General features: G+C 43.2%; 1 protein-coding gene across 1 annotated transcript in view; it reads left to right on the top strand.

Moving 5' to 3' along the window:
• The first annotated feature begins 423 nt into the window (after positions 1-423).
• LOC109871998 (arf-GAP with GTPase, ANK repeat and PH domain-containing protein 3) overlaps positions 424-26,396 on the top strand; it is a 234,263-nt gene continuing 208,290 nt past the window's right edge. Inside the window, exon 1 of the mRNA XM_020463066.2 lies at positions 424-1,263. Coding sequence (XP_020318655.1) covers positions 894-1,263 — 370 coding nt within the window. The 5' untranslated portion in view covers positions 424-893. The remainder of the gene's footprint in view (positions 1,264-26,396) is intronic.

The following is a 26,396-nucleotide window of genomic DNA, read 5'->3' as shown; positions in this document are numbered from 1 at the left end:
TATAGGTCAAAATAGTGTTGATTGTTTGGTACGTCTGACAAGATTTCCCTTATGGTATTGTGTCAAATTAAAGGATGAAAAATGTGGAAGACACACGAAGATGATAACAACATTGTTTTTTTTAGGTAAACTATAAGAGAGGAGACACCAGAACAACTGGCAGCCGAGTGCATAATGTGTGTGTGTGGCCTATTGCGGATGTGGTGCAAGGGAATATAGTATCCTACATAAAATGTATTAGAGTCATTTTTTCCCCCCTTATCATCCCAATGATTTGGTTGCGTAACTGTCAGGTAGGCTAGGTTATAAAAAAATTATAAGCACGTTGCTTTATTCTTCCTCCACATAAGCATCCAATCAAAGAACATCCTCCCCCATCTCAAGTAGACTACAATTACGTGATGGGTGACGTTACAAAATGCGGAGGAGGGCGCTGGGCAGGGACCACTTGGACCAAAGAGGACTCGACGTGATTTAATTTCAACGCAGAAACAACGGATTCAGTAGGCAGTGGACCCGGGCGTCTTGCCGAAGCCAAAGCCCATTGTCTGCTTTTGACAGAGCAGCCAAGGAAAACCGTTCGATTAAATCACTAAAAGGGAGCGGATAGCCACGAAAAGGAGTATCTAGTGGTAGGCAGGCATTGCGGTTTGTGTTTTACAGAAAAGGGCAGGACACGGCCAAAGCGCTTAGTACATAGCTTATAACGGAAAATGAACCACGTCAGGTTTTAATAATATGAGTAAGAACCGCGTTGTGTTGCAATTGGCGTTTCGTCTCGTTTTCAGACCACTAGTTCCCGCGGACTCCTTTTGATCACATCATTTTGAAATTGTTACGTCGGGTGTATTCATTTATTTTCCTATTCTAAAGAGTTACTTGTTCAAACCAAGATGAATTTCCAATCGGGGTCGGTGTCCGGTATCTCGCAGCAGTCCCAACCGGCCATGTCCACCCCAGGCACGGTCCCAGCGCCCGTTCCGGTACCAGTACCCCAGTCCATCCCGTCCCAGTTCGGATCAGGATCATCCGGAGGCTCAGGGCAGGGTCAGTTCGGTTCGGGAACAGTATCGGGTCAGGCTTCCCAGGCCGGCCAACAAGGCAACCAGCAGTTTGTTTTGTCCAACTCGGCAGCCATCCGGGCTGAGATCCATCGGTTCGAATCGGTCCACCCGAACATTTACTCAATCTACGACCTGATCGAACGCATTGATGACCTGGCCCTCCAGAACCAGATCCGAGAACATGTGATCTCTATTGAAGGTGAGCAGCAGGGGAAGCATATATTGTCACAAGTACTCGCAGTCACCCCTAGCATTGTCGGTCATCTCCATGATGGGCAATAGCAACATTGTCGCCATGGAGGTAGCCTACAACTCTTTGTTTGGTGACAACAGTCTCACGTTCTGATACAGGCAGATGCATTATTATATCTGGATTTGATATGCCTGATTTTTCTCTTGTCATTAGTGGTGAATATAAAAATGTTGCTCCTGAACCAGAACAGTGTTGAACCACCATTTCCTTTGCATTTATTTTGTATTGCTTCTCAGCACAACACAGAATATGCCTTAGTTGTGACATATAGTAGGCCGACACAGACATAGATGTCACAATTGACACAATAACAAGTCACCAAACAACACTTACAGAATGAGAATAACCGCAGAAAACATATATGGTGGATACTTGCTGTATATTGAAATCTGAGTTCAATAGCCTACAGATTTGCGTAATGACTCCTCACTGCCAGCAGCACACACTAATTCTCAAACACACACAGTAAGGGCACCTATTTCTTAGCATGCCACTCAAACCATTATACTCCACATCCCCTGTGATATAGGGGTTTTGATTCAGTCCAACACTATAAACTGTGCTGAGACTTAAAGAGATATAGGGATTATGACAACTCGCGTACACAAAGATCTAATGCACGTTTCCACCACCACCTCTATCCATTTTCTAAATGTTTGAATTAGTCTCAATTGGCTTAAATCTTCATTTGGATTTAGAAACTAATTTGCACACTCATGTTTAAGGATTTAAGATAAAGAGCTGGTCTTAGTGGCGGCAAAGGCTTATGCTAACAACAAGTGTTTACCAACGTATTTTGTTTCTTGCATAGGAGAATGAAAGTAGCCGCAGAGTTAAAATCAGAGGGACTGGTTGTGTGTGTGTGTGTGTGTGTGTGTGTGGTAGTACCTGTGTGGTAGTACCTGTAACATGAAATAGGTCAAGGGTCAAAGTCATTGAAAAAAAAAAAAGAGGAACTGAACAAACCTATGATTCGGACCAGGCCCAAATCCCTGACACTCTGAGGATGAACAGGCGGCATTATCGAGGCTGGCATGCGGGACATCTGATGAGACTACAGTATCAGTCAAAAGTTTGGACACACCTACTCATTCCAGGGTTTGTTTTTCTTTATTTTTACTATTTTCTACATTGTATAATAGTAGTGAAGACATGAAATAAAAAAACTATGAAATAACACGTATGGAATCATGTAGTATCCAGAAAAATGTTAAACAAATTCAAATATATTTAAAATTCTTCAAAGTAGCCACCCTTTGCCTTGATGACAGCTTTGCACACTCTTGGCATTCTCTCAACCAGCTTCACCTAGAATGCTTTTCCACATATGCTGAGCACTTGTTGGCTGCTTTTCCTTCACTCTGCAGTCCAACTCATCCCAAACCATCTCAATTGGTTTGAGGTTGGGTGATTGTGGAAGCCAGGTCATCTGATGCAGTACTCCATCACTCTCCTTGGTGAAATAGCCCTAACACAGCCTGGAGGTGTGTTGGGTCATTGTCCTATTGAAAAACAAATGATAGTCCCACTAAGTGCAAACCAGATGGGATGGCATATTGCTGCAGAATGCTGTGGTAGCCATACTGGTTAAGTGTGCCTTGAATTCTTAATAAATCACTGACAGTGTCACCAGCAAATCAGCCACACACCATCACACCTCCTCCATGCTTCACGGTGGGAACCACACATGCGGCGATCATCCGTTCACCTACTGTGTCTCATAGACACGGCGGTTGGAACCAAAAATCTCACATTTGGACACATCAGACCAAATGACAGATTTCCACCAGTCTAATGTCCATTGCTCATGTTTCTCTGCCCAAGCAAGTCTCTTCTTATTATTGGTGTCCTTTAGTAGTGGTTTCTTTGCAGAAATTCGACCATGAATGCCTGATTCACGCAGTCTCCTTTGAACAGTTGATGTGTCCGTTCATTGAATTTTGTGAAGCTCAATGAACTTATTCTCTGCAGCAGAGGTAACTCTGGGTCTTCCTTTGCTGTGGCGGTCCTCATGAGAGCTAGTTTCACCATATTTCCTTGATGGTTTTTGCGACTGCTCTTGAAGAATCTTTGACTGACCTTCATGTCTTAAAGTAATGATGTACTGTCGTTTGTCTTTTCTTATTTGAGCTGTTCTTTCCATAATATGGCACTTGGTATTTTATCAAATAGAGCTATCTTCTGTATGACACCCCTACCATGTCACAGCAGAACTGATTGGCTCAAACGCATTAAGAAAGAAAGAAATTCCACACATGAACTTTTAACAAGGCACACCTGTTAATTCAAATGCATTCCAGGTGACTGCCTCATGAAGCTGGCTGAGAGAATGTCAAGAGTGTGCAAAGCTGTCATCAAGGCAAAGGGTGGCTACTTTGATGAATCTCAAATATAAAATATATTTTGATTTGTTTAACACCTTTTTGGTTACTACATGATTCCATATGTGTTATTTCATAGTTTTGATGTCTTCACTATTATTCTGCAATGTAAAAAATTTAAGAAAAACCCTTGAATGAGTAGTTGTGTCAACTTTTTACTGGTACTGTACATATCCCAACTAGAAGCCATGGATTACATTCAACATGCTCACTGAGCTAAAGGCTCGAGCTGCCGCTTTCAAGGAGTGGGACACTAATCCGGACACTTATAAGAAATCCCGCTAAGCTCTCTGATTAACCATCAAATAGGCAAAGCGTCAATACAGGACCAAGATGAAATCCTACTGCACTGGCTCTGATGCTCGTCGGATGTTGCAGGGATTGCAAACTATCACAGATTACAAAGGGAAACCCAGCTGAGAGCCTACCAGATGAGCTAAATTACTTCTATGCTAAATTCAAGGCAAGCAACACTGAACCATGTATGAGAGCACCAGCTGTTCCGGATGACTGTCATCACACTTTCTATGTAAGTAAGACCTGTAAACAGGTTGACATTCACAAGGCCGCAGGGCCAGATGGATTACCATGACATGTACTCTGAGCATTTGCTGACACCTGGCAAGTGTCTTCACTGACATTTTCAACCTCTCCCAGACCGCCTAAAATACCTACATGTTTCAAGCAGACAACCATAGTCCCTGTGCCCAAGAATGCCAAGGTAACCTGTTAAATGACTATTGCCCTGTAGCACTCACATTTGTAGCCATGAAATCTTTTGAAACACTGGTCATTGCTCACCTCAACACGGTCATCCCAGACATCCTGGACCCACTCCAATTCACATACCGCACCAACAGATCCACAGATGACGCAATCTCTATTGCTCTCCACATTGCCCTTTACCACCTGGATAAAATGAACACCTACGTGAGAATGCTGTTCATTGACTGCAGCTCAGAGTTCAACACCAGTGCCCTCCAATATATTCACTAAATTAACGACCCTGGGATTAAACACCCACCTCTGTAACTGGATTCTGGACTTCCTGACAGGCCGCCCCCAGGTGATGAGGGTAGGCAACAACACATTCACCATGCTGACCTTCAACATGAGGGCCTCAGGGGTGTGTGCTTAGTCCCCTCCTGTACTCTGTGTTCATCACGACTTCGTGACTGCAGACGACTCCAACACCATCATTTAAGTTTGCTAACGACACAATGTTGGTAGGCCTGATCACCGATGACGATGAGACGCCCTACAGGAAGGAGGTCAGAGACCTGGCAGTGTGGTGCCAGTACAACAACCTCTGCCTCAACGTCAGCAAGACAAAGGAGCTAATCATGGACTACAGGAAACTGACTGCCGAGCACGCCCCCATTCACGTCGACGGGGCTGTAGTGGAGTGGGCTGAGAGCTTCATGTTCCTCGCTAAGGACCTCTCATGGTCCAAATACCCCAACATAGTCGTGAAGAGGGCACAACAACCCCTCTGTCCCCTCAGGAGGCTGAAAAGATTTGGCATGGGCCCTCAGATCCTCAAGTTCTACAGCTGCACCATTGAGAGCATCTTGACTGGCTGCATCACCCCTTGGTATGGCAACAGCTTGGAATTCCGACCGCAATACGCTATAGAGAGTAGTGTGTACATCACTGGGGCAAAGCTCCCTGCCATCCAGGACGTCTATACCAGGCAGTGTCAGAAGGCCCTAAAAATGGTCAGACTCCACACGCCCAAGTCATAGACTGTTCTATCGTACGGCAAGCGCTAAGGCTCCTGAACAGCTTCTACCATCAAGCCATAAGACTGCTGAACAGTAAATCAAATGGCTATCCAAACTATTTGCACTGACTCCCTTTTTTTGCACTGACTCTCTTGCACTGGCTCTATGCACACTCAGTAGTCTCTACTGACACATGCTACACTGACACTTCAACGCGCACACACACACACACTACAAACGCTCACACATGCATATTGACACCACACACACACAGACACACTTTCACACACGCTGCTGCTACTATTTTTTTAATCTATCCTGATTGGCTAGTCACTTTCACCCCTAACTACATCAAATCAATTTTATTAGTCACATGCGCCAAATACAACAGATAACATCAAAGTTTATTTGTCACGTGTGCCAACTACAACAGGTGTAGTAGACCTTACAGTGAAATGCTTACTTACAGGTTCTAACCAATAGTGCAAAAAAGGTATTAGGTGAACAATAGGTAAGTAAAGAAATAAAACAACAGTAAAAAGACAGGCTACAAAAGTAGCGAGGCTACATACAGACACCAGTTAGTCAGGCTGATTGAGTTAGTATGTACATGTAGATATGGTTAAAGTGACTTTGCATATATGATGAACAGAGAGTAGCAGCAGCGTAAAAAGAGGGGTTGTTGGGGGTGGCACACAATGCAAATAGTCCGGGTAGCCATTTGATTACCTGTTCAGGAGTCTTATGGCTTGGGAATAAAAACTGTTGAGAAGCCTTTTTGTCCTAGACTTGGCACTCCGGAACCGCTTGCCATGCTGTAGTAGAGAGAACAGTCTATGACTGGGGTGGCTGGGGTCTTTGACACTTTTTAGGGCCTTCCTCTGTCACCGCCTGGTGTAGAGGTCCTGGATGACAGGCAGCTTAGCCCCAGTGATGTACTGGGCCATATGCACTACTCTCTGTAGTGCCCTGCAGTCAGAGGCCGAGCAATTGCCGTACCAGGCAGTGATGCAACTAGTCAGGATGCTCTCGATGTTGCAGCTGTAGAACCTTTTGAGGATCTCAGGACCCATGCCAAATCTTTTTAGTTTTTCTGAGGGGGAATAGGCTTTGTTCTGCTCTCTTCACGACTGTCTTGGTGTGTTTGGACCATTCTAGTTTGTTGTTGATGTGGACACCAAGGAACTTGAAGCTCTCAACCTGCTCCACTATAGCCCCGTCGATGAGAATGGGCGTGTGCTTTTCCTGTAGTCCACAATCATCTCCTGTAGTCCACAATCACCACCCGGTCAGGTCTTTGACCTCCACCGACAACGACGAGACAACCTATAGGGAGATCAGGCCTACCACTGTTGTGTCGTCTGCAAACTTCATGATGGTGTTGGAGTCGTGCCTGGCCATGCAGTCGTGGGTGAACAGGGAGTACAGGAGAGGACTGAGCACGCACCCATGTGGAGCTCCAGTGTTGAGGATCAGCGTGGCAGATGTGTTCCTACCTACCCTCACCACCTGGGGGCGGCCCGTCAGGAAGTCCAGGGTCCAGCTGCAGAGGGAGGGGTTTAGTCCCAGGATCCTTAGCTTACCATGAGAAAGCCACAGGTTCAATTTCACCGAGAAATAATTTTCCCATGTCTCAGACAGTGCAGCATATCAATACATTGGAGCAATGCTAAGTTTTATACCTGTGAATAATAGCAACACAGCAGTAAGCGAACAGGTAGAATCAATTGGGTTGTTTTACAGAAATCAATATCTGTACCATTATGCTAGACTTGCTAGAGTGACACTCACTGTTGTACGGTTTTGATTACTATTGAGTAGAGCTGCAGTTATATTAGATTTGATCTTTGGATTAGACTGGGTACGCTGTGTATTGTCACTAACCATAACCTTGTTTCCATCGGCTTCAACTTCCAAGTTACATGGACAAACACTTCTTTATTCCCTATTTATATGTCAATTACCAAATTTTTCTTGAGAAACTGAGAAACTGCTTCACAGTGTCGGTTCAGTAGCGACTGTACTCAGGCGTGAACCACTAGTGTATGAGACGTATTCCCTTGGCGTGGGTGTAACCGGTGTGAACATGGCAAGCTAGTTAGCAGTGGATGCTAGTAGCATTTCAATCGGTGACGTCACTCGCTCAGACCTGGAAGTAGTTGTTTCCCTTGCTCTGCAACGGCCGCGGCTTTTGTGGAGCGATGGGTAACGATGCTTCATGACTGACTGACTTATCGACGTGTTCAGAAGGCCCCTAGTTCGAGGGCCAAGGAGAAGGATGGAAATAACACTGTTACATTGATGCTGTTGACCCAGATTGCTAAAGTTTTGCCTGCCCAGCTGCTGGGGTTGCTGTGGAGAAGGTCAAAGGGGGGTGAGTGTAACCAATGTGAAATGGCTAGCTAGTTAGCGGTGCGCGCTAGTAGCGTTTCAATCGGTGATGTCACTTGCTCTTAGACCTTGAAGTAGTTGTTTCCCTTACTTTGTGGGAGGCAGTTGTTGATGATTTTAGAGGGTCCCTAGTTCGAGCCCAGGTTGGGGCAAGGAGAGGGACCGACGCAACACTGTTACATTGGTATATGATGAGATATAACGACCGGTGCCACGTACCATCATAACATTCACCTTGGTTGACACAGCAGTGTTGTTTCAGTGAATGGGGTTGGTCCTCTAGTACTTGTCATGGATGTGGCAAGATAAAACCTGTGACTTGTGAAGTCACAGCTTGGGTAGCGCCTCCTTTTAGGCTTTGAGGAATAGCACCGACTTGGTTTGATACAAATGGTGACATAATTTTCTCCATGAAGGCAAGGCTTTATGCAATGGCTTGATAGGGTAACACTAGATCCTTTTATGTCGCCCTCTTAAAAAATGCAGCGCATTTGCTTTAATGAGATTTGAGCCGTTTTCTGGTTCACTGCCTAGGAGTAGTGTGTGACACGAATTAGTATCTATGATTTTCATTCTAAAACCAGATAGTTTTGAGCATCTTCAATTATACAAAAAAATTGATTTGTTTTGAGCTGAGAGCCAGTTAATAAGTGTGGTTGTGTACCTTTATGACAACGTTGAGGGCCCCAAGAACAATGCGCGTCTATGACTACTTTTTATCAGCAAGCTCCCCATTTTAAGATGCATTCGTCTTGGACATACCATGTGTTTTAGCATTCTAATGTATCCTGCAGTGCTGTAATGTCCCCGTTTGCAGAAAGCTTTATCAGGAGAAATTAGTGTAGTTGACAGAATTCACCTGTACGGTAGAACTGCACATTCCCCTTCAATCTTGCATCATTGCTGAGTCTCTGTTGCTAAGAAACCGCTGGCTCTCATGCCTTCATTTGAAAGTGCTAGAGAGAATAAATATTCTACCTCAGAAAAAAGGCAGCCTCCTTTTTAACATATCTTCTTTGTGAATTGAGGTTTTCACCTAGTGGAAAACACCTTTTTCTAAATAATTATTGTAGACCGATCGTATGGAGTAGTAAAAGTACTAGGTGATTGTTTCTCTTGTCACCACTCCCTTTGCAGTAGTGGTTGATATTCCATGCACTAGTTGGTCTCAGTGAGCAAATTTACTGCAATCCCAAGAACTGAGACAAAGGTGCAGCAGGAGATCGCGTTGGCTTTTTTTTGCGATCAAAGTTTTATTGGTTTAGCAAATACAGCACAACCAAGGCTTTTCACCATCATACAAACAATGTAGTGCACAAAGCGAGGTTTTAAATGACCCTTAGCTAATATGAACGTTTAATCTGGTTTGTTTGCAGATCAGTCCGATGTAACAGACCAGCCATTAGTGCAACGTTTTCTGTTACCGAGGAAGATGGTAAGCTATGAATGTGCGTTTTTTTGGAGAAGCGCGTAATTCAAGTATAGAAAGAAGCGTGTTAAGGGGAAGAACACAATGTGTGTTCCACTAGAAGCCTCTGTCAAAGATTCCATAGATTTTTAGGTGGAACACTTAACATTACCCTCTCCAACCTGCTCCAACCTCCAACCTGTGTGTGTTTGTCTGTCTTTCAGAGGGGTTAGGATCAAAGCAGGAGATGAATTTGGGTCCGTTTGTGATTGTCATGCATAATGACCGCTATGACCAATGGCTCATTGTCCCTGGCAGTAATACAGAAGAACCAGGGCGATAATCATGTGCAGTCGACTGTTACCCAAATCTAAAAAGAAGCTGACTCTGATCAGTCGGTCATTAAAATATCCTCTGTTTGACTTCTGGGCCTTGTTTCTTATCCAATTAGAAGAAGAGATGACTTATTCATTGTTTTAATGTATCTTTAATGAACTGATTGTTATGCGTACTATGCTAATATACAGCTGATAATCATCAGGCAAGAGATGATATTACATCCCCTCTGTATAATTGATTTGTTTTAAAAAGAGAGGGGGACGCCGACCAGAGTTAAGACTTTCACCTCAGGTGTGAATGAGATTTTTCTAGGTCAAAGGCTGGGAAGAGAGGCTTGTTATTTTTGAAACTGTAGTATCGTTCACACCTCGTAACCTCAATGGAATTACCGGTAGTCAGGATTCTAATCAGGGTATGCTTGCTTTAGAAAGGAAAAAGCACTTTTGTGTTAGCTGTGAAAAGTGTGAAACTAACATCCAGATTGTTGAGATACAGAAGCAGCTCCTCACAGATTGTTATCTCTAATGTGATTTCAGTGTTTATTTTTAGACAGTCATTCCAACGAGGGCCGGGGTAGTGTTCCATTAATAAGACTTCTTGCCTTGGGAATATTGCTAGTTTCTTTTGTTTCCCCGGTTTCATTTGGCGACGGCTGTTCTAATTGCGACCCTCATTTGTGTTTCATCTTACCTTCTACATTCATACTAAACTGGAAAGTTCTCTTGAGGTTGCCCTGCTTTCTTATAGTAAAGAATCTCAGGTTTTCAATTGTCTTGTATTTGAGGTATGTCCAACGATGATGTTGTAGTCGACGGATGTAGAGTAAAAACCAAACAACCATGAAACAGCAGTTTTTTACAATAGCATGTAGTGCATTCGGGAAAGTATTCAGACCCCTTGACTTTTTCCTAATTTTGTTAGGTTACAGCGTTGTTCTAAAATATTCTACATACAATACCCCATAATGACAAAGCGAAAACAAGTTTAGACATTTTTGCGAATGTATAAAAAATTCAAAACAGAAATACCTTATTTACACATGTATTCAGACCCTTTGCTATGAGACTCGAAGTTGAGCTCAGGTGGATCGTTTCCATTGATCATCCTTGAGATGTTTCTACAACTTAAATGGAGTCCACCTGTGGCAAATTCAATTGATTGGATATGATTTGGAAAGCCACACTCCGCTCTATACAAGGTCCCACAGTTGACAGTTCATGTCAGAGAAAAAATCAAGCCATGAGGTCAAAGGAAATGTCCATAGAGTTTTGAGACAGGATTGTGTCGAGGCACAGATCTGTTCAAGGGTACAAAAACATTTCTGTAGCATTGAAGGTCCCCAAGAACATAGTAGCCTCCATCATTCTTAAATGGAAGAAGTTTGGAACCACCAAGACTCCTCCTAGAGCTGGCCGTCTGGCCAAACTGAGCAATCGGGGGAGAAGGGCCTTGGTCAGGGAGGTGACCAAGAACCTGATGGTCACTCTGACAGAGCTCCAGAGTTCGTCTGTGGAGATGGGAGAAACTTCCAGAAGATTAATTACCTCTGCAGCACTTCACCAATCAGGACTTTATGGTAGAGTGGCCATAAAGTCCTCAGTAAAAGACACATGACCGCCCACTTGGAGTTTGCCAAAAGGCACCTAAAGACTCTCAGACCATGAGAAACAAGATTCTCTGCTCTGATGAGTGCCAAGCGTCACATCTGGAGGAAACGTGGCACCATCCCTACAGTGAAGCATGGTGTTGGGAACATCATGCTGTGGGGATGTTTTTCAGGTGCAGGGACTGGGAGACTAGTCAGGATGGAGGGAAAGAAGAATGGAACAAAGTAGAGAGAACCTTGATGAAAACCTGCTCTAGAGCGCTCAGGACCTCCGACTGGTTCGAAGGTTCACCTTCCAACAGGACAACAACCCTAAGCACACAACCAAGACAACACAGGAGTGGCTTCGGGACTAGTCTCTGAATGTCCTTGAGTTGCCTACTAGGGGGCCCAGAAACAAACCCGATCGAACATCTCTGGAGAGACCTGAAAATAGCTGCGCAGCGACGCTCCCCATCCCACCTGACAGAGTTTGAGAGGATCTGCAGAGAAGAATGGGAGAAACCCCCCAAATACAAGTCATTATGTGGTATTGTGTGTAGATTGAGGATCCATCAATCTACACAATCCATTTTAGAATAAGGCTGTAATGTAAATAAAATGTGGGAAAAGTGAAGGGGCCTGAATACTTTCCGAATGCACTGTATGTTCATTGTTCTTTTACTATTCATGAACCTTCATTTGTGTTTGTAACTGGCATTGGCTCTAAGAGAATCATCCACACACTAACCCTGGCATCCAATGTTAAAGAAAGGGCAAGTGGCCTTACCTCCTGAACCCACAACGGCGCAAGTAGGGATGCAGGGTGGGGATCTCAAGCATGGGCTAACAAGCCTGCACTCACTTCAATTTTGAGTCGAGCACAATGGTACATTGTGCACAGAAATGCCAGTAGAGAGGACACAGAGAGATGCAGAGGAGACACACATAGAGCGGGAGAGGGAGCGATAGGGAGAAGACACAGGGGAGCCCAGCCTGCTGCCAGAGTGTGGCACATGACATAAGTTGTCCTCTGGCACAAGCAGCCTGCCCATACACTATGCATCTCTCCAAGTCAATTACCAGACTGAACGTAGCGCCTCTACAGGCCCGCAAGAACCTAGTGACAACATTGCGTCTCTCCCTCTTTTTGCAATGGAAAAAAAGTCATTGATTTCTCCTCATAGCCATTATGTTGAAATGAGACTGAAATGACTGTAATTGCAGTCCTGCTCAGTGATGTCGATCATTTTAAGTGGCGTTATGGCAATTACTGTTTGTATTGTCAATGCTCTCAGGGTGATGCTGACACCGCCTATCAGGCTGATAGTTAAAACGAACATTAAAGGCTGTAAGGCCTACTCCTCTAGATTTCTTTTCTCCTGGGGTAGTATGGACAAAGTGGTTTGTGTATGCCAACCAAGGCACCTGTTTCTCTTCTTAACTTATTTTGTACATGCAATTAACCTTCAGTCACCCCCCCCCCCCCACACACACACACACTGATGAGCGGAGATTGAACTTACAGAGTGTTTGGTGCACAGAAGCTCAGCTAGGCGGTGGGTCGATTTATTGTGGAGGCTAGTATAAGATGTGGTGGTAGTGAACTGGTTTGCCTTGAAACTGGTGGGATATAACCAGTTATCGAATCCACAGGTATCGATCACTACAGAGCATCCTTGTCAAAGACAAGGAACTGCTGCTACTATAGTTTATAAAGCCCAATATATTTCAGTTTTTCATCACAGAACCAGTCATTTACAAGAGAGCAGAGTGAAAGTCAGTCAACCCCACCACCTGCATCTCTTATGAAGTGTTTTAATGTGGAATGTTGTGTTTATGGGGAAGCTGGGAGACTGTTTACTGGCTGTAGATCTGTACCTAAGTAAAGCCGAGTGTATAAACACATGTGCCTGAGACGCCCTGGAATGAACCCGAAGCGTGTTGGATTTCTCATGTATTCAACCACTGAGAGAAGCATAAACTGTAACAAATTTACAACGGTCACTTTTTTTTTAGATTGTACTTCAAGCAATGTGTCTGACTGACAATCTTCACTTTTGTTTCTCTGACAGTTTCAACGATTTCTCTTGACACCTACGGTTTTGAATTTCAAATGTGTTGTCATTGGGCAAATTGTGTCTCATTTTAAGGAAGAAATGTTTCTTACAAATAAAATAGGAAAGGCATGGTAGCAATTGAAAGGAACCGTTTGGAGATTATGGGAAGCAATTTTTTACAAGTTGAGGGCACATCAGTTCACCCGACACAAGACTGAATCCCAACATGACATTGTTGGTGTTATGTGCATGTTTTACATTTTCTGTACTTTTCGCTGCATTTGTTGATTGCGAAATCTGAAAATACTATTTTATACAGTCAGTAACATGATAAGAATATTCCTGGAAGAATATGGGGTAGGTGCAACATAAGACAGAAACATGACATGGGTTTGAGAGGAGAGGACTAACTGGTGTCTCCAAGTGGCCACACATAGTTCCTAAGTCATTTCAAATCACTTTTCTAACTAAAAAGAGTCTTCAAATATAAGGTGCTCTTTTTGAGCTCTCTCGGCTGTGCCGTTGGGGAACTAGAGCAGGCACACTTGTCGTTGTTTTATTTGGAACACGACCCTGCATCCCCGCCTTCACACAATTACTGTTGTTGTTTACACAATCCAAAAACGGTCCATTTTATAAATGGCAATCTGGGTCAGGTGGGCATCGTTTGAAAGCCTGTTCTACTGCCAACATAGCTAAGTTATAAAATACGATATTACAGTGTTTGGCTTTCACAATGAAATTCAGGGAAACTGATTATAATTTTGGTGCGTATAGAAAGGAGTGATGAGTGCATAGAGGTGTGTGTGTGTGTGTGTGTGTGCAGGAGAATTTTCTTCACAATAGACAAACAGGCTCATTCTGTTCAGAACAACCCCGGGTATGACGCCATGTCATCTTGTAACTGTACATCAAACGGTGATCATAAACGTTGACAATGTCCATGACATGAGTTTTTGATATGGAAATACCAAGTGCACATTTGGACTCAGTGTTTGGCTTGCTTGTATGACATCAAAGCAGTATTTACTATAATCCTCAATGTCTCCTGACCACAAGTAAGATACCACTATTATGACGCATCAAATGTTTGATGGATCCTTTTTGTCTTGTAATGCCTCTTAAGGTAAAAAATAATCCAAAAGTAATTGAAAGTATTCAGATTATGTTACTGAGTTTGGGTTATCCAAAAGTTACTAGTTACCTGTCCAAAATTGTAACTGTAACAGATTACATTTAGAAAGCAACCTACCTAACCCTGAACATAGTGATCATAAATATTGATACTATGACATGAGTTTTATGAGTTTTATCATATGGAAATGTGAAGTGCACATTTGGACTTGCTTGTATGACGTCAAAGCAGTATTTATTATAATCCTCAACGTCTTATCCTTCAAAGCACATAGAGAATTTACAGCATTTCCCTCAATCAGACAACCCAAAATGTGAAAAAGTTGACCAATTAGTGGGAGGGATAGGAGCAACTTCAGTTCAGAATGGCGGTCAGTCAAAACCCATACAACGCTGTGAAGTGCACATGCATCCTGTTTGCAATAAGGCACTAAAGTAATACTGCAAAAAAAGTTGTCAAAAGCAATTTACTTTTTGTCCTGAATACAAAGTGCTATGTTTGGGGCAAATCCAACACATCACATTACTGAGTACCGCTCTCCATATTTTCAAGCATAGTGGTGGCTGCGTCTTGTTATGGGTATGCTTGTAATCCTTAATAAGGACTGGGGAGTTTTTCTGGATAAAAAAAATAAACGTAATGGAGATAAGCACAGGCAAAATCCTAGAGGAAAACCTGGTTCAGCCTGCTTTCCACCAGACACTGGGAGATCAGTTCAGCAGGACAATAGCCTAAAACACAAGGCCAAATCTACACTGGAGTTGCTGACCAAGAAGACAGTGAATGTTCCTGAGTGGCGTAGTTACATTTTTTACTTAAATCTGCTTGAAAATTATGGCAAGGCTTGGAAATGGTTGTCTAGCAATGATCACCAACCAATCTGACAGAGTTTGAAGAATTTTGAAAATATTAATGGGCAAACATTGTACAGACCAGGTGTGCAAAGTTCTTAGACTTATGAAGGCTCCGTGCAGTATTTCGCCACAGACTTAACCAGAAAGACTCACATCTGTAATCGCTGCCAAAGGTGACTAACGTATCGACTCAAGGGTGTAAATGAGATATTTCTGTATTTCATTTTCAATAAATGTTCTAAAAACATTGTTTTCACTTTGTCATTTAGGGGGTATTGTGTGTAGATGGGTGAGGGGGAAAAAAAATAAAAAATCATCCATTTTGATGGATGTGACGTCAAAAAACGTTGGATTGAACTCCTGCAAGGTCCACGAAACCATCATGTCAGTCACCCTGGTGGAGATTGCTCATTGTACGGTGTTCTCTACAGTTACTTTTTACCTTCACTTTAGATAAGAAAGACTGTCAGATCTATACTTGCAACAGAATATCGACCAACCCAAGTGGCTCGGTGTTGATTTTCTGGAGGGAAAAAGAAGAAAATTAAGTTTCCTTATTCCATGTTGAATCTTGAAGAGAAGTGTCAAAGATCCTCTTAATGTGTTGTTACAGTCAGCCTCCTGTAACATTTAATGATTTTAATCTAGGAGTAGAGAAAGAGACTTTCCCCTAAGCATTGACAGATGCATGGGTGTCAGTTGACATGGCGCTTGGACACGCCTCGCCCTCAGCCTCAAAAGCCCCTTTGTCCCGTTGTTAATCCATACGATTCCACTCATTCACGGCGTCAAAACGCTCATTACATCCATCCTCATTCAGATGAGTTCCAACATCTGACCTCTGACCTCGACACTCATCAGTGCCCAACGACAGGCCAATCACGGGGTATGAATGCGTCTGAGGTTGTGATAGGTCTGCCTGTGTGCAGTATGCAGTGTCTCTATGACGCTATGCCTCCTCCGCAGCAGAATGTTCTCCATTGTTCTGTTGAACAAAGGTTCTCTCTCCCATTGATGGACAGTTTATGGGTTTTTTTTCTTTGGTTTCGACTGTGGAGAGTTGGGGTGGGGGGGCGAGGAGGATTTTTTTTTAAAGGGAAATTGTAATATGATCTACTCTGTCTTTGCCTAATCTCCAGGAAAACTTGAAAATCCTTTCGGAGTCTGTTTCCATATAGTCAATTTCTTTGGGAATGTATGACCACACCAGGAATAGAAGCAGAATGAGTGTGGAGAGGAGCTCAAATGTGGTATTACATTTAAAAGCTAGTTTGATATTTACAATTACTGCTAGTTAGGCATTATGATTAGAAATTGATCTCTGAAAATTTTGTAGAAGTCTTTTCTTTTTGGCACTATCTGTGTGCACCGCATGAACAAATTAGTGTATCGTCACTTGATACCTGTAATTACCTTGTCGCCAATGCTACCTTTTTTTCGAGAGGATGAGGCGGTAGTCAAATGAATTTGTCCTGGTTTCTCAATCTGGCTGTGTTCTATCCATCCAGATCACATCATGGAAGTTCTCTGTCTCTCCTGCCAGAGATCGGGGCTGGACCTGCAAGCAGATGGCCACTGACAGGAAGGGAAGGGAAGAGAAGGGAAGGGGCTTTGGAAAACATTGACACACACACACACACACACACACACACACACACACACGGGTCTCTGGAAGGGGGAGGGAGCAACAGATGGAAAGGCGCATATGCCTCCAATTCCCCCAGAGTGCCAGCAGTCCCGTGGTTCACTGTGGGGAGATCCAGGCAGGCTCCGGGCCTGCAGGTTGGGGACGGACATGTAGCGGAGAGCTGTGATAGGCTGAATCACAGGCACAGGGCTTTACTTTACTCAGCCTCTGAAGAGGGAGGACCTTCACACCGTAACATTTTTTTCTCTTTCCCTCAAGGTCCACCATGTTTTCCTCCTTGATTAGAAAATGCTGGATAAGGAAAGCCAAGACGGAAGCAGCATATGCAGGGCCATAATGTAGAGTAGTATCATGACAGCATGGGCTAACCTGGTGCTGGTTATTGAATTGGAGTCAGGAGTCTGTAACTCCCCCTACTTGAAAGCTAATTGGGAATGGGCAGCCTATTTAAGGGTTTCATGCTGTGGAACTTGAAATTAAATCAAATTTCTTAAATAGCAATTATAGCACTAGGCCATGTCACAGTTCTTATGCATCAATCACCTCTCAAGGACATTTGTCGGATCGTTTTGAGTGTTGCCATGCTACCAAAAGGGCGACGAATAGCTAGCTGGTGGAGTTGTTTTGATGAGTTGATGTTGAAGGATGGGAATGGATTTCGTTGAAGGGTAATGTTCTTGGAGTGTCTTATTGCTCCCTTCACTGCCAGCATTACTAACACCTCAGTGCAGTTGAGTGTGCCACACGGATTTCCTGTAAAGGTCTGCTCTCATTTTAAAGTCTCAGTGGAAATTTCAGAGGTCACATTGCCATGAAATGATGAATCTGTTTTCCACCAGAAAGTACAGAGACAAGAAGACGCCCACTTTCCCTAACACTATACGGGCAAAATCACTTGGGATATTTGGTCTTTGGGTATAGTTTCTAGGTAAGGTACAGTCCAATATTTGAAATAGAATTAGATAATAATATATTACACAACACAAGGACACTTATTAGATATAAGTGTAGGTTGTGGTTTTTCTGAGGCGAGGACTTTAATGATGTAAGACAACACAACAAGCATATCCGTTTTCTTGTCAGTTTCAATGTATTGCATAACAGAACACGAAAGTGTAGGTGTTTGGGGTTGTTTTATTGAGGCAAGTCAGTTGTCAGTAGAGCTTGTTTAACATTTGTCAGAGCTGTATTATCGCCTCAGTCCTACATTCCTGGTGTAGATGTCATCATGTTAAAGGCCTAGCAGCCAGCCCCGTGGCCTTGTGCGCACTGCCTTCAAAGGACTCCCGCTGGAAATGTGCCAAATAGAGCAACTAACTACAAACACAAACGGTTTCTTTTCAAGTTTCCTTTTTAGAGCTATCTTGACCAACTTTAGGTACATTTCAGTGGCCGTAGTAACAGTGCAGGCCGAAACATGAAAGGTGTGGCTTCTGTCAACATAGCGTATTAACTGGTCATTTTCATAGATATTTAGATTAGAAAATGTAAACAGTTTAAAAAAAAATGCTGTAGGAGTCTTGAACCCAACATGCTTTTCACACGGTCCTTCTCTCCAACATGTATATTTTTGGATTCCGTCCATGGATTGTTTATCACTACTGTAATCTCGCTTAACCCAGAACTATAGTCTTGCGTAATTGGTCAGCTGCTTGATTAAAATCTGGGTCTATACGTGTTAAGAGAAGACATGAAGAGATGCTAGAACAAGGAGCGGAACTGGAACTAAGACCTCCATCCTATTCCTTTGCAAGTTACGGGCCAAATGCCCCATCCCCGTGTCGAAAAACCCAAACACTGGAACTCCGCTGCTAGTTATCCCATGCATGCCATTCTTTCCCGACAGTTTCTACAGTACCTGTTATGTTTACGTAGATCTGTCCATGAGATTATCACTACTGTAGAGGCTAGGCCTTTGTAATGCAGATACCAGTCTAAAGGAGCAAAGAGAATCACACCAGAGAGGAAGTGTAATGGGACCCCATTACTGTTTATTCCCCCATTTCCTGCATTCCCTGACAGGAATAACCCAAAGCCGTTCCACTGCACTCCCTTTGGCCCTGACCCGGGACCCGTGTCATGTGGTGTAGAATGTGAACGTTGTTTGTAACTATGACCTAGGAAGGAACACGTACACGGTTGGCAGCTATTTTGGACCCCACCTCTGAGGTAGTTTCCAGGATGGTCATTCATCCGTTAGCACTGGTTGGGTAACTGGTAGGGGCCAGGGCACTGACAAGCTCCAAGCTGTGAGGAGGTTTTTGTTTGTTTCCTGTCTCTGTCAGTCTTGGCTGGATGTGGTTCATGCTATACAATATTTTCACAGAGGTATAGAACATCATAAGAATGCTATAAGAATGAATTACAGCTCATACCCCTTTAGAATATCCTATTGTATGCCTTAATGCACCCACAATGCATTACACACAGGTGGTTTTGTATTCTAAGCCATTATATTCTAACAGTTCTAAAGATCCATTAGTTAAGGTGGGAAAGGCATAGTAATGAATGCAACACCGCAGCTTTGCAGACATATATACACTACCAGTCAAAAGTTTTAGAACACCTACTCATTCAAGGGTTTTTCTTTATTTTACTATTTTCTACATTGTAGAATAACAGTGAAGACATCAACACAATGAAATAACACACATGGAATCATGTAGTAATCAAGTGTTAAACAAATCAAAATATATTTCATTCTTCAAATAACCACCCTTTGCCTTGATGACAGCTTTGCCTACTCTTGGCATTCTCTCAACCAGCTTCACCTGGAATGCTTTTCCAACCGTCTTGAAGGAGTTCCCACATATGCTGAACACTTGTTGGCTGCTTTTCCTTCACTCTGCGGTCCAACTCATCCCAAACCATCTCAACTGGGTTGAGGTCAGGTGATTGTGGAGGCCAGGTCATCTGATGCAGCACTCAAATCAAATCAAATGTTATTTGTCACATACACATGGTTAGCAGATGTTAATGCGAGTGTAGCGAAATGCTTGTGCTTCTAGTTCCGACAATGCAGTAATAACGAACAAGTAATCTAACTAACAATTCAAAAAAAAACTACTGTCTTATACACAGTGTAAGGGGATAAAGAATATGTACATAAGGATATATGAATGAGTGATGGTACAGAGCAGCATAGGCAAGATACAGTAGATGATATCGAGTACAGTATATACATATGAGATGAGTATGTAAACCAAGTGGCGTAGTTAAAGTGGCTAGTGATACATGTATTACATAAGGATGCAGTCGATGATATAGAGTACAGTATCTACGTATGCATATGAGATGAATAATGTAGGGTAAGTAACATTATATAAGGTAGCATTGTTTAAAGTGGCTAGTGATATATTTACATCATTTCCCATCAATTCCCATGATTAAAGTGTCTGGAGTAGAGTCAGTGTCATTGACAGTGTGTTGGCAGTAGCCACTCAATGTTAGTGGTGGCTGTTTAACAGTCTGATGGCCTTGAGATAGAAGCTGTTTTTCAGTCTCGGTCCCAGCTTTGATGCACCTGTACTGACCTCGCCTTCTGGATGACAGCGGGGTGAACAGGCAGTGGCTCGGGTGGTTGATGTCCTTGATGATCTTTATGGCCTTCCTGTAGCATCGGGTGGTGTAGGTGTCCTGGAGGGCAGGTAGTTTGCTCCCGGTGATGCGTTGTGCAGACCTCACTACCCTCTGGAGAGCCTTACGGTTGAGGGCGTTGCAGTTGCCATACCAGGCGGTGATACAGCCCGCCAGGATGCTCTCGATTGTGCATCTGTAGAAGTTTGTGAGTGCTTTTGGTGACAAGTCGAATTTCTTCAGCCTCCTGAGGTTGAAGAGGCGCTGCTGCGCCTTCCTCACGATGCTGTCTGTGTGAGTGGACCAATTCAGTTTGTCTGTGATGTGTATGCCGAGGAACTTAAAACTTGCTACCCTCTCCACTACTGTTCCATCGATGTGGATGGGGGGGTGTTCCCTCTGCTGTTTCCTGAAGTCCACAATCATCTCCTTAGTTTTGTTGACGTTGAGTGTGAGGTTATTTTCCTGACACCACACTCCGAGGGCCCTCACCTCCTCCCTGTAGGCCGTCTCGTCGTTATTGGTAATCAAGCCTACCACTGTTGTGTCGTCCGCAAACTTGATGATTGAGTTGGAGGCGTGCATGGCCACACAGTCGTGGGTGAACAGGGAGTACAGGAGAGGGCTCAGAACGCACCCTTGTGGGGCCCCAGTGTTGAGGATCAGCGGGTCGGAGATGTTGTTGCCTTCCCTCACCCCCTGGGGGCGGCCCGTCAGGAAGTCCAGTACCCAGTTGCACAGGGCGGGGTCGAGACCCAGGGTCTCGAGCTTGATGACGAGCTTGGAGGGTACTATGGTGTTGAATGCCGAGCTGTAGTCGATGAACAGCATTCTCACATAGGTATTCCTCTTGTCCAGATGGGTTAGGGCAGTGTGCAGTGTGGTTGAGATTGCATCGTCTGTGGACCTATTTGGGCGGTAAGCAAATTGGAGTGGGTCAAGGGTGTCAGGTAGGGTGGAGGTGATATGGTCCTTGACTAGTCTCTCAAAGCACTTCATGATGACGGATGTGAGTGCTACGGGGCGGTAGTCGTTTAGCTCAGTTACCTTAGCTTTCTTGGGAACAGGAACAATGGTGGCCCTCTTGAAGCATGTGGGAACAGCAGACTGGTATAGGGATTGATTGAATATGTCCGTAAACACACCGGCCAGCTGGTCTGCGCATGCTCTGAGGGCGCGGCTGGGGATGCCGTCTGGGCCTGCAGCCTTGCGAGGGTTAACACGTCTAAATGTCTTACTCACTTCGGCTGCAGTGAAGGAGAGACCGCATGTTTTCGTTGCAGGCCGTGTCAGTGGCACTGTATTGTCCTCAAAGCGGGCAAAAAAGTTATTTAGTCTGCCTGGGAGCAAGACATCCTGGTCCGTGACTGGGCTGGGTTTCTTCCTGTAGTCCGTGATTGACTGTAGACCCTGCCACATTGTGTCTGAGCCGTTGAATTGAGATTCTACTTTGTCTCTGTACTGGCGCTTAGCTTGTTTGATAGCCTTGCGGAGGGAATAGCTGCACTGTTTGTATTCAGTCATGTCACCAGACACTTTGCCCTGATTAAAAGCAGTGGTTCGCGCCTTCAGTTCCACACGAATGCTGCCATCAATCCACGGTTTCTGGTTAGGGAATGGTTTAATCGTTGCTATGGGAACGACATCTTCAACGCACGTTCTAATGAACTCGCACACCGAATCAGCGTATTCGTCAATGTTGTTATCTGACGCAATACGAAACATCTCCCAGTCCACGTGATGGAAGCAGTCTTGGAGTGTGAAGTCAGCTTGGTCGGACCAGCGTTGGACAGACCTCAGCGTGGGAGCTTCTTGTTTTAGTTTCTGTCTGTAGGCAGGGATCAACAAAATGGAGTCGTGGTCAGCTTTTCACTCCATCACTCCTTCATGGTAAAATAGCCCTTACACAGCCCGGATGTGTGTTGGGTCATTGTCCTGTTGAAAAACAAATGATAGTCCCACTAAGCGCAAACCAGATGGGATGGTGTATCGCTGCAGAATGCTGTGGTAGCCATGCTGGTTAAGTGTGCCTTGAATTCTAAATAAATCACAGACAGTGTCACCAGCAAATCACCCCAACACCATAACACCACCTCATCCATGCTTTACAGTGGGAAGAACACATGCAGAGATAATCTGTTCACCCACACCGTGTCTCACAAAGACACTGCGGTTGGAACCAAAAATCTCCAATTTGGACTCCAGACCAAATGACAGATTTCCACCGGTCTAATGTCCATTGCTCATTTTTAAGTCTCTTCTTATTGGTTTCTTTGGTTTCTTTGCAGCAATTTGACAATGGAGGACTGATTCATACACTCATCTGAACAGTTGATGTTGAGATGAAGCCTATATTTGGGCTGCAATTTCTGAGGCTGGTAACTCTAATGAACTTATCCTCTGCAGTCTTCCATTCCTGTGGCGGTCCTCATGAGAGCCAGTTTCATCAAAGAGCTTAATGGTTTTTGTAACTGCACTTGAAGAAACATTCAAAGTTCTTGAAATGTTCCATATTGACTGACCTTCATGTCTTAAAGTAAGGATGGACTGTCATTTCTCTTTACTTATTTGAGCTGTTCTTGCCATAATATGGACTTGGCATTTTACCAAATAGGGCTATCTTCTGAATACCCCCTACCTTGTCACAACACAACTGATTGGCACAAACGCATGAAGAAGGAAATAAATTCCACAAAGTAACTTTTAAGAAGGTACACCTGTTAATTGAAATGCATTCCAGGTGACTGCCTCATGATGCTGGTTGAGAGAATGCCAAGAGTATGCTAAGCTGTTTTCAAGGCAAAGGGTGGCTATTTGAAGAATCTCAAATATATTTGGATTTGTTTAACACTTTTTTTGGTTACTACATGATTCCATATGTGTTTATTCATAGCTTTGATGTCTTCGCTATTATTCTTCAATGTAGAAAATTGTAAAAAATAAATAAAACCCTTGAATGAGTAGGTGTTCTAAAACTTTTGACCGGTCGTGTGTGTATACAGCAAACAGAGCACTAAGAGACCCTGTGCTGTGTTAAATAAGTAGACCCTACTGGCAAAACAACAATCCATTATTCAAAGGGATCAACCACATGTACTCGGTATAGAAAAAAAAAGCACAGACAAGAAACAAAAAGTGAGGCTATAAGAAGGACCAGAAGGCAAATAAGATTAAAGATTGGAGCCAAAGCTTGGGTTGCATCCTAAGGTATTAATATCAATGACCTGCTCCTCAATAGCTTTGTGGGGCGATTCGGAAAGCTGTTACTATGGAGATTTGGGCACAACAAGGTCCTCCGAACTCTGCATTGAACGAGCAGCCATGTCACACAGACAGACTCTTTTTCCGATCACACTTTCTCTAAACACTGTGATTTTGCCTTCCTTTCGTCTCCAGTGGGATACTATGCTCCGAGGCGGAACTTTCAAGGCAAAATGCACATGACAAAACTTGAGATTAAATGTAGGCCTATTGTCTCTGTGCAAATGGATCTTCTACACTGCATATTCCGCAAAATAATATGCCAACTCTTCTCTCCATTTGAAAACAAAGGCTTAGCGACTATAGCTCAAATGCTCAACTTGTTTTATTTATGCAAGAGGACAAGTTTGGATGATGAGGTGCTCCTCAGTGGCTGGTATAAGAGAGGGAGAGAGCTGGCAGAAAAAGTGCAGTGTTCAGCAGGCTTTGCAAAAAACAGCTCTCAGAAGATGAGCTCTCCTCTATTTTCTGCCATCTCTCTCACACCTAGGCCAAACTGCAGGCCTCACAGAAAATACTGTAAGGTTAAATGAAAGAGAGAATTATGATTCTTGCATTAACACACAGTACAGATCAGTCTGCTCTGGTACAGCTCAGGAACAAGTGGTGCCATAACCCTTGGACTGAGTATAGTCAAAATATATTTTTTGTTTTTATTTCTGCATGAGGACATAGATCTTTTTAATCTCAATTTGTAAGATATTCCGTCAGGAATTGACCCTATTAGCCACCACTGTTTTATCATTCCATATCACGGTATTTTTCTAATTGATGACGGTATTTTATGTTCTGAATAATACAAATTCTAAATTTGAGTAGTGTGACTCTACGATGGCAACATGTGATTTTAATGGGTCTTTCGCCATTCCAATTGTTTTAAACTGTTTAATTCAACTTCAACCTCAAAGAATATCCTGCATTTCCATACATTTCTGCATTTCCTGCACTAATTTGAGATGATTTCCACACTGCCATGTAGGGCTGCACGATATGGGCCAAAAAAACTAGGCCTTATTTTTAACCAAATGTTGCAATTTGACTTGCGAAGAAGATTAAAAACACTTGGGTGAACTGTTGGAATCATGGAAATAGAATGTTTATTCTGATTCTATAGTTAGAATATACTCTAAATAATAGTGGGCACTTTGAATACAGTGTTGTTTGACATGACAACGAATGAAAATGCCAGGGAGGAGTTGTGATAGGGTAGGAACAAAGTGGTGGTCAGTGTTTCCTAGGGGACCCTATAATCTTTGGCTCCATTAAATGTTTCTTCATGTAGCCAACATATTCATGCTTTACCTATTTTTCTTTGATTTAGAAGATAATGTTGCACAAGCAACATGCTGATGTAGGCCTATACCAGCACTGGTATCAGGCTGTATTAGCTAGCTACGTTTGTTTTGATTCAGTACTGTACATTTATTAGCTAACGATTAGCGGCTAACTCTATTTAGCTAATACTTGTTAAGAAAAGACAGACTAGCTATTTGTAGATGTAAGAAACAAACTAATAGGGTAATTATATAATGCTTGTGGATTTAAATTTAAGAAGCAAAGTGAAAATAACATTGTTGCATTTGCTGCATAGAGTACCACAGTATAAGTCATAATACCCATAAAACCTAGTGGTCAAACAGGGGAATGGTTCTAATGGTTCCAATCTTTTTTCCACTATTTAATTTTCCCATAGGGGATTTTAGAAACACGTAAAATTAGGGCTGTGTTTCATGTAGGCTTACACTGGTGTGACATTTTGATAACTGTGTAAATCTCTCTACGGCGTCTTGTTAATGTATTTACCCCCCCCCCCCCCAAAAGAAAAAACGTAATGCTAATTTGGCTATCATAAAGAACGACAAATGCCATGATCTGGACGAGACTGCTGAATCAAGGCAAAGGAAAGAATCTCTGGATTAGCTATCTAATGTTAGCTAAATGTAGTAATTAATCAAATGGCTAAATTTCTTTCAATGGACAATTCTGTGAACTGTCTTGTGCAAGACTTAAGTTGACTCAATACCTGTTAGCAAAGGTGTCAGCTAGAGGTCACGTGCAGGGATTTGTAGTTTTGCATGATGTTTACTTTGATGCCAATTAGCATTTTAGAATCTGAGAGTCAATTGATCCGAATATGTTGATAAACGTCACATTGTCCGAGAGAGATTTACATGGTCACGCCAGGGTAAGCCTACATGAAACACAGCCCTTATTTTAAGTGTTTCTAAAATGTCCTATGGGGAAAAACCGCTTGGTTTTATGGGTATTATGATACAGCCACTGTAAGGCTCTATGGACCATGCAGACTGAATGCAAGTGTCTTGTGGTCAAGCAACAACAAATGTGCTCCTTGTGTGGCAGTGGGCGGGGCTAGATATGTGTGGAAAGTAGCATGGGAAGAGAGAGCGGAGAGGGATGACTCCAGTAGAGTAGAAACTATACAAATGGATGTTACACGTAGCACATCACATTCAACAAATCACATTCAAATACCGTTATAGAAGGTAAAGTAATAACCCAAACCCGTCTGTGCATCAAAACAGTTACATAGTCAAATACAGTATAACGCCCAGCCCTAGTGGCTAGTTGGGGTGGAGAGAACACCATTAATGCTTGTAGTATTTGTACAGAGCCCTGGAGCTCTGGCGTACCGTAGGTGAGTGAGAGTTGGTTTGGGGATGTTCTGTTCCTCAGCTTTGAAAACAAAGGGGTGAGGG

The sequence above is a fragment of the Oncorhynchus kisutch genome, linkage group LG27 (assembly GCF_002021735.2).
Source record: "Oncorhynchus kisutch isolate 150728-3 linkage group LG27, Okis_V2, whole genome shotgun sequence".
Lineage (NCBI taxonomy): Eukaryota > Metazoa > Chordata > Actinopteri > Salmoniformes > Salmonidae > Oncorhynchus > Oncorhynchus kisutch.
The sequence above is the reverse complement of the archived record's forward strand: the minus strand, read 5'-3'. Positions and strand labels throughout refer to the sequence as shown.